Source organism: Letharia lupina (assembly GCF_014066315.1).
Source record: "Letharia lupina isolate WasteWater1 chromosome Unknown contig_13, whole genome shotgun sequence".
In the NCBI taxonomy this organism is placed as follows: domain Eukaryota; kingdom Fungi; phylum Ascomycota; class Lecanoromycetes; order Lecanorales; family Parmeliaceae; genus Letharia; species Letharia lupina.
The window spans coordinates 347,129-360,598 of record NW_023502982.1 but is presented as its reverse complement, the minus strand read 5'-3'; the positions used below and the strand labels follow the sequence as shown (position 1 = coordinate 360,598).

Sequence of the window (13,470 nt, the reverse complement as noted above, 5' to 3'; positions counted from 1 at the left end):
GTGGGCCGCCAGCTTCACAGCCGGAACGGTTCGAATGCAGTGAGTACGGACGCGAAAGACGTTTTGTCATCGAACGAGCCTAAAGAGGCATTGAGCAGCTCACGCTACGAGGCGGAGCCCCCGGAAGAAATGTGTAAGATTCTTCGCTCGCTGTGGAGCCCGCTGTTGAACATCCCGGAAGAGAACATACGCGCGGACAATTCGTTCTTCGGCCTTGGAGGCGATTCGATCCTGGCTATGGAGTTGGCCCGTGGTGCTCGTGAACACGAATTGACGCTGACAGTGGCGGATATCTTCGGCTCGCCTTCTTTCTCGGACATGGCGCGAGTCCTTGCCAGCTCGGCGAAGCGAAGGCAGGAGCGCTTGAATGGCGCGCAGATGGCTATCCCCTCGGAGATCAGACGTGGATCGGTGACGGTGGAGCAAGAAGACAGTCGCTTTTCCCTCGTCGACTCCACGAACACCGAAGCCTTCATCCAGGATTACATCTGCCCCAAGATTGGCGTCTTCCGCGGCGGCATCGTCGATGCCTTCCCAGTCACCGACTTCCAAGCCCTCGCCGTCGCGGGAACCCTCGTGGAGTCGCGCTGGATGCTGAATTACTTCACCTTTGACGGCTCGGGGTTCCTCGACCTGGGACGCCTCAGAAGAAGCGTGTCCAAGCTCGTGCAGCAATTCGACATCCTGCGCACCGTCTTCATACCCTGCGGTAATCGCTTCTTCCAAGTCCAGCTCCGGCACGTGCGGCCTCAGGTGCGCGTCTACGAGACCGACGAAGATTTTGCGGACTACACTCGTCACCTGCGAGATCACAGTCCGGATGCATCACCCAAGCTCGGCGAACCTTACGTTCAGTTGATCGTTCTTAGAAGATCGGGCAGTCATGCCCATCGCATCATCTTGCGGATGTCGCACGCGCAGTACGATGGTGTGTGCCTCCCCAGGATCATGGAGGCGTTCCAAGCCGGCTATGAGGGAAGACCGCTACCGCCCTCTCCTGTTCCCTTCTCCAACTACGTCCTCGAAGGGTCCAGCAATGCGGGCTCGGGCCACTACGAGTACTGGAGATCGCTGCTCCAGGGCTCGTCAATGACGAGCGTCGTCCATCGCGAACAGCCAAAGTACGGCGCGTCGGACCTCAAGTCCAAGACGCTGAAGCGGCACATCAAGCTCCCGGCTCTCACCACCAGGAACATCACCACGGCCACGATCCTCAAAGCCGCATGGACCTCGGCGCTCGCTCAGCTCTCGGGCCGTTCGGACATCGTCTTCGGCAACCTCATCAGCGGCCGCAACGTCGCGGTCGAAGGCGTCGAGAGCATCGTCGGCCCCTGTCTGAACATCGTACCCGTCCGGATGACCCTCGACCCCAGCTGGACGGCCCTGGATCTCCTGCGCCGCGTCCAAAACCAGCAGGTCGCCAGCATGCCCTTTGAATCCCTCGGCTTCCGAGAGATCGTCCAGCACTGCACCGACTGGCCCGAGTGGACCTACTTCCCCACCATGGTCCAGCACCAGAACCTCGCCCACGAAACCACCCTCGCCCTCGACCGCACCCATTACAAAGTCGGCTGTCTCGGCGCCCAGGACACCCTCGCCGACATCACCGTCGTCTCCACCCCCAAGGGCAACGACGTGGTCGAGGTCGCCCTCGGCTTCGTCGACGACGGCTCCATCGTGCCCAAGTTCGTCGAAACGGCCCTCGACCTCCTCTGCTCGCTCGCCCAGAGCTTCGCCCAAAACCCAAACCACAAACTCCCCTCCCTCCTCGTCTCGACCCCCTCGAGCGGTCACGACGACGACGACGACGCCAACCCGAAACCCTTGACGCACCAGCACTCCGACGTCCCAAAGCCCGAAAGCCCGCGCCTGGAACCCATGCTGCGCGGGCTGAAACGGCGCGACGTCTCCGACCTCGCGGACCTGCTGACCCGCGCCTGGCGCATGGTCCTCCCGGCCGCGAAACAGCCCCCGTCGTCATCGTCATCGTCGGCGGCGTCTCCTCTGAACCTCTACTCCTCCTTTTACGAGTCCGGCGGCGACCTCATCGGCCTGGCGTCCCTGACCGCTTTCCTGGAGGGCGAAGGCTTCGACGTCCGCCTCGAGGATCTGATCCAGCGGCCCACGTTGGGCGAGCAGGTGGCTATGCTTTCGGGGAGGAGGGAGGGGGGTCCGGTGGGGAGAGTGTCGGAGGAGGCGGAGAGGGAAGGGGAGGGGGGGGAGGAGGGGTTGGGACAGGGGGCGCGGGGGGAGCGGAGGGTTTCGTTGCGGAGGAGGGCGGGGAGGAATGTTTTGAGTAAGTCGTTGCGTTTGGCGAGGAGGGTTGGGGCGGGGAGGGCGAGGGGTGTGTAGTTGGGGAGTTTTTGGGAGGGGGAAAGGGGGGGGTGGTATGATTTATTCTTGAGTATGTTCTGGGTCTCTTAGGTTAGAAGTGAATTGAGTCATTTACGCAAAGATTGATCACTTTGTCAGTTTGAGTTGGGATTACACCATCGACACGATGAACCTCGTGGTAATTGCAGCGTTCCATATCCGCTGCGACCCGTGAGACTGAACAGGCTTCTGAAACCATATCTCGCCAAATGCACCATCAGCGCACCCCCTGCATCCCTATCGCACACCACGAACTTTTCTGTCATATCCACAGATTTCACAACACATACGCTAGACGTCCGTGTCACGAGAATGCAGCTAAGCATTCTAGAGCATTTGGACCAATATTCTTCCTCGTCAAGATTTACCACAGCACCCGTGTTGTAGCCAACCCCTTTACTCGTATAGTGGCAATCGGGTCCGTAAAAGGGGGGTAATAAGTAAGTAGAGTAAGTAGCCTTCTCTCCGCACGCTCATAAGGTAGCTACTTCATCAATCAATCAATCCTGCATACATTTCCGACATTTCTTCCTCGTGAGCGGTTATCACGGCGTTGGAAACAGGGGGTCTTGAAGGAAGGAAGGTTTTGGAGTCGGATCAATTCTGGCAGCGTCTACTCGTACTTACTTGTGTCGTGGGTGTTTGGGGTGATTGAGTGAGGTAGGTGATGTTTGTTGAGATCTGCCGGAGTAGCTGTGTTGTAGCTAGCACGTATGGTGGCGAATAGGGGTATGGGTGGCCCACTTGGCACTCCTGTAGATGGGTATGTGCTGGGGCGCGGGCTTCCCGGTGGTGGAAAGCTTGTTGAGGACTGGTTCTTTGGGAGATCCTGTAAAACCCCTCGGATTCTTCGGGGATTCTTTAAGGGTTTTTTGAGGGTTTCTGTCGAAGGGGCTGTTAGAGTAAACTCGAAATTAATCAAATATTATTAAAAAAAAAAAAATCGAGCTTACTTGGGTAAATTATAAATTTATGCTCTAAACCCTTAAATTCTTACAAATTCATATCTCTAATTACTTTTTCATATTCTAATAGGATATGAATCGATAATATACTATTCCTTAGGGTATGAAAATATAAATTACCATAGTGCGCTAAGGTTAGATCTTCGAGGGTTATGAAAATTACTCGAATCTATTAGAATATCAGATATGTGATATATAGAATGGACGGATTAATTCTTTAAAACCTCTCCGAGGCTAGGTCCTAAATATAGTATAAAATCAGATGACTGAAAAATATGGTGGCTGGGATGCGCGGAGGCCAAAAATATGGTGGCTGGGATACGCGGGGGCTATATTTCGACACTCCTCTACAGCCACGCTCTCAATCTATTCAATAAGAAATAAAGTTATATATAACTTCTATTAACGATAAAGGCTATTTTAATCTTATATTATATATTACGAGTAAAGGCCTATAAATTAAATTCATAATCATTTTTTTAATTAGGGCTATCGAGTAAGTAGGTGAGCGATCTTTGGTGAGCGAACTTTGGTGAGCGAACTTTGGTGAGCGATATTTGAATTCCTTGCGCTTTAATAATTATAAGACCAAATTTCAAAGTTTTTAAAGATTCGGAAAGCACAAACAGCGCTTCAAAATTTAAAAAAAAATCTCAAAATTTTAATAGAAAACAAAAAAGTTATTCTATGTGTTAATAACGTACACGTATTTTTTTGATGAGGGAGACGCGGGAGGGCGAGATTTTGATGGCTGCGGACGCTAATTTATTTATCCGCGATGACTCAGCCGGTCTAACCAAAGAGCGTAGCGAACCCGAATTACAAATTCAAGGTTTTCTAGTTCAGCCCTACCTTATTCTTTTATATATACTTATTCTAGTATAATACGTATTTTTAATATAATATTTAATACTTATTTTAAATAATATATCTTTCTAATATAATATTTAATATTTATTCTAGATAATACGTCTTTCTAAGTACTGGCCGGAAAGGTATGATATGGTATGGGATATTGACCTGCCATATCATACTCTGATATGGTATGGGATATTAATATTTGCATGATCCCATACCTGGTATAGTATGGGATCTTGGCGGGATATTCCACGGTATGGTATATCTGTGGTATCATACCATAGTATGGTATATATATGGGATATCCCGACTGGGATTTCTATATTTAGAAGTATAAGTAGCTATTCTAGTCATCATTCTGGCCAACCATAGCTGGCACTACCATGGCTGGCCCTATCATGGCTGGCCCTACCATGGCTGGCCACTACCATAACTACCTACCATGGCTGCCACTACCATGGCTACCCCTACCATGGCTACCATCGAAATGTGACCCCCGCGTATCCCAGCCACCATGTTTTCCAGCCACCTGATTTTGTACTATGGCCCCGGAGAGGTTTTAGAGAATTAATCCGTCCGTTCTATATATCACATACCTAACATTTTAACAGCTACCACTACTATGGCTACCACTATCATAGCTGCCACTATTTATTATTGAAATAGCCTACTATCATGTAGTAGCTATGGTAGTGGTAGTTATGGTAGGGGCAGCCATGGTAGGGGTAGCCATGGTAGGGGCAGCCATGGTAGGTAGCTATGGTAGTGGCAGCCATGGTAGTGGCAGCCATGGTAGTGGCAGCCATGGTAGGTAGTTATGGTAGTGGGCAGCTATGGTAGTGCCAGCTATGGTTGGCCAGAATGATGACTAGAATAGCTACTTATACTTCTAAATATAGAAATCCCAACCGGGATATCCCATACATATACCATACCATGGTATGATACCACAGATATACCATACCGTGGTATATCCCGCCAAGATCCCGAACTCATACCAGAAAAATGGAATGGTATCCGACCCTACCCATACCATACCCGGGTACGGTATGGTATCACTTGGTATGGAATATCCCATGGGATATACCATACCTTTCCGGTTAGTAAATTAATACTTATTTTAAATAATATATCTTTCTAATATAATACTTCTTTCTAAGATAATATATCTAAAACGTGAATATTAACTATATATATATCTTTATAGACTAATTCTTAAGATATCTTCGCTTTATACTCTATATAAACTATAATCTCTTTTTCTTTAATTAATTAGATATTAAATTTAAATATTTATTCTAATATATCGCTTTATAAATCTTATTATATATCTTATATAAAGACTTACTAGTTCTTCTCTTAATAATCGCAGCCGTAAATACTACTCTCTCTTCTTTCTTCGAAAATTTTAGTCTTTCTCTCTTTCTCTTCTTCTTTAGAAGTATAATATAAATCTTTTCTATAATTATATTCGATATAATATTTTAAATATTAATTAAGTATTAGAGATATTCGAGAAGCGATATAGAGAGATAAAGAATAGTTTATTTATCGAAGATAAGAATAACGTTTATAGCGATAATTCGTTCTTCGAGTAGCTTAATATATATAAGATATTTAAATATCGTTTCGAAGCTAATATACTTTAAAGTGTAGAATTCTTTAATAAATTATATAAATTCTTTATTATTCGTAGATTAATAAAGTATAATTAATTAAGATAGTATTTAAAAACTATAATTAAACTCGTTAATAATAAGTCGTTATTTAATAGAGCCGCTAACGATAGATATTATAATATCGATAGTCTTTATAAAAAATTCTTTTTATTTAACTAGAGCTATTACGATTAGTAACTCGAAGAAAATCTCTTAAGTATACTTTTATAGCTTCTATTTACGTAATAAGATATATATATCTATAAGCTATTTAGAATAGTTATTCTTATATAGTTAGCGAATAAATAACTTAAAGAATAAATTAAGGATAGCGCGTTAAGATATAGTAGTAGCGAGATACGATAGTAAGCGAGATATAGTAATAGCGTTAAAATCGAGCTTATAATTTATTAGAATATTAGATATATAATATATAAAATAAACGAATTAATTCTTTAAAATCTCTTCGAGGCTAGGTCCTAAATACAGTATAAAATTAGGTGGCTGGAAAATATGATGACTGGGATGCGCGGAGGCTAAAAACATGGTGGCTAAGATGCGCGGGGGTTACATTTCGACAGAATCGGCCTTAGAAGCCTCGAACTGAAGACCTCTAGGGTTCGCTATATAACTCGTCGAAACCTCGCTTTAAGACTAAGGCGAGCTCTTAAAATTCTAACTTGTCTTAATCCGTAATAAATTTAAAATTTAATTTTCTAAACGCTATTTAAGGCTCTTAAGACTTCTTTAAAGATATTAAATATCGAGTACTTAAAGACGTAGTTTAATAAGTTATAAATTCATTTTCATATAATTAGAGATATAAACTTATAAGAGTTTAAGACTTTAAAGTATAAATTTATAATATATTTACTTTACTTCAATAGCTCTTTTAATAATAATTCTTAAATTATTCTTAAAAAGCTTTAAAAAGTTTAAGGGATTTTAAGAGATCTAACTCTAAGAATCGAGAGAGATATTATAATTTATTTAATATACTTAGAGAAAGATTCTCTAAAATCCCTTTAACTCTTTAAAGACTTTTCGAAGACTCTTCGAAAGCTTTTATCGAAGAGACTCTTCTCGTAAACTCGATAATTTAAATAAAAATCTTAGTTTTTAATATATCTTTATAAATACTTTATTAAATTTTATTTATACTTTTTTTTAAAAGCGTATAGTTAACTCTATAAATTTATAAACTTTCTCTATTATTATTATTTTTTTAATAATAGAAAAAAAAATTTAAAAAAAAGTAGAAATTTTAAAGCTTTTTTTTAACTTTCTCTTTTAGAAATATCCGCGTATATCCGCGTTTAGATTAAATATAAAGAAATAAGATATATTTTAGAATAATAAACTAATAGAATTCGATAATTTAATTAATTACTAGTCTCTTAGCGTAGTACTTATTCTTATTTTTAAGACTTAAGCACTAAGAAAGTAAGCTTTTTAGTTTATTAATTCTTCGTATATTTCTAATAATATTAAATTAATATTTTAATTATAATAACTTATATTAATAAAAGAGTTAACCTTCGAAATTTTATTTTTTATTTTTTATTTTTCAATATTCGCTTATTCTATAATATTACTTTATATTAAAATAATTAATTTAAATTCTAAGAAGTATAAATTATAGCGCGTATTCTATAATATAGTCTAGAGTTTAAAATTATATAAATTAATTTAATATTAATAAAGTAATATTTAATTAAAGATTTTAATAATATTTATAAAAAGTTAGCGAAAGTATTAGCCTTAATCTTACTTTTAAAAAAACTTTCTTTAGAAATATTATATAAACTAAGTTTTAGATATCTTTTAAGATATAACTAAAACATTCTTCTAAGTATATTATTTAAAGATCTTTACGTAAAAATCTTAATATTTAGAATTTTTAATATAAATCTTTATACTCTATAGAGCTATCATATTAATTTTGAGGGATTGATATATAAATTAAGAGGTGGCTATGAAATATAGTTTTGCGATTTTCAGAAAATCGAATCCGCGGGGTTGACCCCCCTGTCAGTATAGGTTGCCGTACTAATGGGGTGATGAGCAGTCTCGCTAACCCTAACCCTTCCTACTTTTACTCACTCGCACAGTCTATCTCATCTGGGGAAGGTAAAGATGCATGTCTTCAGCTGGATGCGATGAATTGAAAAACACGGTACCATGGTGCGGGCTGTTGCGCTAGCCCTGCATGCACTGCGCGAAATAGACGGGCTCCTAAGCAGGGCTGCATGCACTGCCCCTCTCAGAAGCAGTCACCTGCCGCTTTGATCCATGACTTACGCCCTTTTGTATCCTTCGTCATTTGCGTTGCCATTCCTAGCCAGGCCCGAATTTGAGAGATTCGAGTTCGTGTCCATGCTCATCTTGAAAATTGGATGATTGAGTAGTCAATAAGCGTGGAATTGGGCAAGGCTGATGGAGACCGAAGCGTTGAGAAAGCGGTTGAACTCGGCCTTGGAGTCCGAAGCTTGGAACATCCGCAATGACTACAAGTCGATTTCGGTACTTGTCCTTTACTGGCAAAAAGGCGACATGCCAGGTTTTAAAGAGGAGGCTCATGAGATTGGTGAACTCTTTGCGACCGATTTCCACTATGACGTGGAGTATTTTGAAATACCCTCTGATCGCAGCCACATGAAGCTTGATATGAAGATCAACTCATTCTTAGACGCCCATGGAGATCCTGACCACCTGATGATTATTCATTATGGAGGCCACGGTGACCCCAACGACGAGAACTCGCAGAAAAAGTTAGCTGTGTGGGCAGCGTGAGTTCCTACGATGAAACTGATGGCCAGTGCTAACCCTATCTTTACCACAGTCAGTCAACGGGTGGTCCAACTGTTGACTGGTCTGACATTCACCCCAAGCTTGGGCACGTGGAAGCTGAGATACTACTCTTACTCGATTGTTGTTTTGCGGCCCAAGCGGCCAGGGCCAATCAAAATAGTGCCCTTCCTGCAAATGTCGAGGTCGTAGCAGCTTGTGCTATGGGCGTCAAAACGAGATCACCCGGTCCTCACTCTTTCACCGCCCTTTTAATCAAGCAGCTAAGAGCCTCATTGGAAGCCGCGGGCTCCGCTAAGATTGCCGACGTTGTCAACTCTCTTGCGTCTCGCGACAGTGAATACAGAGAAACTCCAGTACATTTCTCAGGGCTGGGGGTTGGAAGATCCACAGTCTGTCTCGAGCCCTTCGACGCTAGTCCAACCACTGAGGCAGATGCGAAAAAAGAGGCAGCGTGGCTGACTCTCAGAGTATCTTTGCGCGATGTGCTGTCCGACGCTCTCGTTTCGGATATCATTCGGTGGCTCAAGGCTCGCCCAACTCGAAAGGTGTCCAGACTGACCATAGAAACTGTCGTACAGTCCGCCAACAACGTTGGCCACTTCATCCATGGTGAGGGAAGAGCCAGGACATCAGGACCCAAATTTGACCAACTACCAGCGTCCGCAAAGCATGACGTACTGACCGCTTGGAACGAATTCAGGTCTCTCCTTGCGGCCCTTGCTACGCAGCTAAGGTCCCGAGATTTGTTTGAGGGCGGAGATGCAGAAGGTCAAAAATCCGGATCAGATCACTTGGATGGTGTACTACGCGGCCCTCTGGCCACTCTCTTGGAGTTGGAAAAAGGCCTTCTGTCATTGCAAAGCATTGTGCAACGAAGCGTCATGGCATTGCCCGATCTATATGAAAAGAGGGAATCATTACTCAAGGCCATCGACGATACCGCCATGCAGGATATGGGATTTGTGCCTTTGCTGCACCGGCGGTTAAAGGCTTGCTTCCCTTCTGATTCGGAAGATTTGATGAAGACGGACCACATCACAAAAGCAGCGCCGACTGAACTGAAGGTCTTTCGAAGCCTTGTAAAAGAGGAACTTCAGGATCTTGGCACCGTCCTTGTCGAGTACAAAAGCTATGACAGGCATACAGTTCTAGCTGATGGTACGAAGAGATTGGAGTACTACATTCAAACCCTCGCTGATCTTCTTGGAACACGAGGACCTCCAGACTTTCACACTTTGCGATGTACTGGTTGGTTTCACGAAGAGGAAGCCTCAAGGCTGGGCTTAATATTCGAGTACCCAGTGGAATACGACGGTTTCAAGTCCTTGCGGGAACTTATTCAGATGCCTTCAACAAGTCAGAGACCCTCGTTAGCACAACGTTTTTCGATAGTCAAGAACGTCGGCGAGGCGCTGCTGAAATGGCATATATCAGCAAATTGGGTGCATCAAGGAATTGCAAGCCACAATATCTATTTCTTCAAGCCGAAAAATTCTGCAAGCTTCGACTTTTCCAATCCATACTTGTGCGGCTTTGAGTTTTCAAGACCCAGTGGCGGGATTTCCCTCAGCATTCCCGTTAAAGACTTTGAGCAGAATGTATATCGCCACCCAAGCCGCCAAGGAGCACCCAGCCAGTATCATACCAAGCGACACGACCTGTACTCTTACGGTATCTTATTATTCGAGGTCGGTGTGTGGAGCTTGGTCAGCAGTCGTTTTGGTGCAAACCTGACGAAGGATTTAGGCCCACGGAAAAGGCGAGACCAGATCGAGTTGAACGCGCGCGAGCGACTAGGTCATTACATGGGAGCAGCCTACGAGAGAGCTACAAGCAGGTGTTTGAGCATGGAATTTGGAGTCGAGCTTGATGATCGCGTTGGGACCAAGCTTGCGAAGGCATTCGAAGATCTGATCCTGAAGGAAATCGAGCCTGGCACGAGACTAGACTGAGAGTATCCAGCTTTGCACTCAACTCGCGACATACATCATAAATCAGGCTTCCAATTCTGTCATCAAGCCTTAGATAGATCTTTCTCTTCAACCTCATTTCCATCTTTCACCTTGACCAAATTCTCCTTTTCATGGCATAGGACGTATTTGCCCGGGCTGGGCACGCTAGCAACCAAGTACGGGCCCGAGAGGCTTCGACTTCCGGGCTCATTTAGGTAAACCTTGTCGCCGGTTCTATATTTGCTAGGCTGTACAGCACAATCAGCTCCGTAGCTTTGTGTGAGATAGACTGGCGACCAAACTTACCGACCCGCTAGCAGTAATACGGGGACGATCACCACTCCCATCGGAACTTTGAAGCCGCGGATCCTTTGGACGGTCCATGCTGCATACACGTCAAGGTGAGCGACGGGGCAAAGATCAGGCCGAAGCCGTCGATAGTGACAATTAACGGGCGTACCTTTTTGAGTTCAATCTATGACAAAGGCAAGAGCCTACTGCGCTCGTGAGAGATTCGTCTTTCCCTGTACTGTCGTGACAAGGAATGACCGTGAGGTTCATCAGGCCTTAGACCTAGCTTCCAGAAAGCCAGATCCTCCTTCGGCGTCATGCGGATCCCCGCGAGGCTGATCTGGGCGGGGCTGCTCACTGCCACAGCCTACATATTTGCCGAACAAAGCTGGACGCCGTAGCTGCATATGCAGTGCTCAGCCGGGCGCAGCCGAGCCGATCAGGTGGAGCGACTACGGTGTTCGAATAGAACCAAACCCTTTTTACTTTTTTTTTTTTTTTTTCGCGATATTAAAATCAAGAAATTTCAATTAATATTTAATAAACTTTCTTAAATAATAATTTTTAATATTTTCTATTATTAAATAAGATAATAGAAATATTATTCTATTACTTTTATAAACTTTTTTACTTTTATATTAGTATATATAAAAGAATAAGATAGAATTAAGCTTAAAAATCTTAAATTTATATAAATAGTTAATTATAAATTTAAGATTATTACGCCTTTTAATTAGACCGATTAAATTAACTCGCTAGTTCTTTTAAGACTTTTTATTAAAAAAATATATAAATTACTTATAAATAGAATAACTTTTTTATTTTTTATTAAAATTTTAAATTTTTTTTTTTAAATTATAAAGCGAAAATTACGCTTTTTAATAACGTAAAAAATTTAAAATTTAATCTTATAATTATTAAAGGGTAAGAATCTTAAATATTATTTATTAAAGTTTACTCGATAGTCGAAAAGTCTTAATTAGATATATATTATTTAATTTTAAAATAACTTTTTATTTTCTATTAAATTTTTAAGATTTTTTTTTAAATTATAGAAGGAAATATAGGCTTTTAGATAAAAAAGAATTATTAAATTTAGTTTTATAATTATTAAAGCGTAAGAAATTCAAATATCGTTTATCTATTTACTCGATAGTCTTAATTAAAAAAAAAATTATAAATTTAATTTATAGACCTTTACTCGTATATAATAATTATGTAAATTACTTTATTAAGTATTTTTTTAAAATTAAAATTAAAATTAAAATTAAAATTAAAATAATAATAATAATTTTTTATATTTAATATTTAATATTAACTTTTTAAATAAATATAAGAAATTATTATAAAGAACGAGTAAAGGTCTATGAATTAAATTTATAATTTTTTTTTAATTAGAGCTATCGAGTAAATAGGTAAGCGATCTTTAATAAGCGATATTTGAATTCCTTACGCTTTAATAATTATAAGATTAAATTTAATAATTCTTTTTTTATTTAATATTCTATAATTTATTCTATAATTTAAAAAAAAAAACTTAAAAATTTAATAAAAAATAAAAATATTATTTTAAAATTAAATAATATATATCTAATTAAGACTATTCGACTATTAAGCGAACTTTAATAAATAATATTTAAAGTTCTTACTCTTTAATAATTATAAAAAATTTAGATTTTTTACGTTATTAAGAAGCGCAATTTTCGCTCTATAATTTGAAAAAAAAAAAAATTTTAATAGAAAATAAAAAAGTTATTTTATTTATAAATAATATATATCTATTTTTTTAATAAGAAGTCTCGAGAGGACTAGCGGGCTAATTTAGTCGGTTTAGTTAAAAGACGTAATAATCTTAAATTTATAATTAACTATATATATAAATTTAAGATTTTTAAGCTTAGCTCTATCTTATTCTTTTATATATACTAATATTATCTAGATATATATCTCGTTAAAATAAAATAAAATTATATATAAGTTCTTAATAGAGATATTTACTCTATTAAATCTATAAATAATAGCTATAATATTATTATATTTAACTATTAAAATTAATTATAATAATAAGTTATTCGAGTAAGTAATAGTAATAGCTATAGTAGTTATAATAGTTATAATAGTTATAATAGTTATAATAGTTATAATAGCTATAGTAGTCATAATTAAATTTTAATTTTCGTATCGCGGAAAAAGAAAGAGAAAAAAAGAGGGAAAAACCTTAGGTCATTATCGAACACCGTAGGAGGCCCGTTTAGCGCATATCGGACACGTCAAGAAGTGAGGTGACGGGCTAATGCAGAAACAACATTCGCGGGGCTTGCATTTGGAAACACTTTCAAAAATCCCTCTCGAGTAAATGTTCCCTTGTTTGGTCTGAGCCTCCAAAAATTCTGAGCTAACCCTAGCAAGCCGCGCATTGGTGGATGGTCTGAGTTGAACTCACTGATTCTCGACGCCTCACGGCTTGCATTGAAGCCTTTATAAGCAGTGTCTGCTCCCGCTAATTCTTCATCCAACTGATTCCCACTGATGACGATGCAGCAAGACCTTTCGAGCTCCGCA

The 13,470-nt window shown here is 40.6% G+C and overlaps 1 protein-coding gene across 1 annotated transcript; it reads left to right on the top strand.

The window, feature by feature from the left end:
- Window positions 1-8,290: 8,290 nt before the first annotated feature.
- On the top strand, window positions 8,291-10,617 carry HO133_001604 (uncharacterized protein; the record flags this gene model as incomplete). The annotated part of the gene is made up of 2 exons (XM_037292534.1): window positions 8,291-8,643; window positions 8,697-10,617. The coding sequence occupies 2 exons, from the start codon at window positions 8,291-8,293 to the stop codon at window positions 10,615-10,617; spliced, it is 2,274 nt and encodes a 757-aa protein (XP_037151073.1).
- Window positions 10,618-13,470: the final 2,853 nt, after the last annotated feature.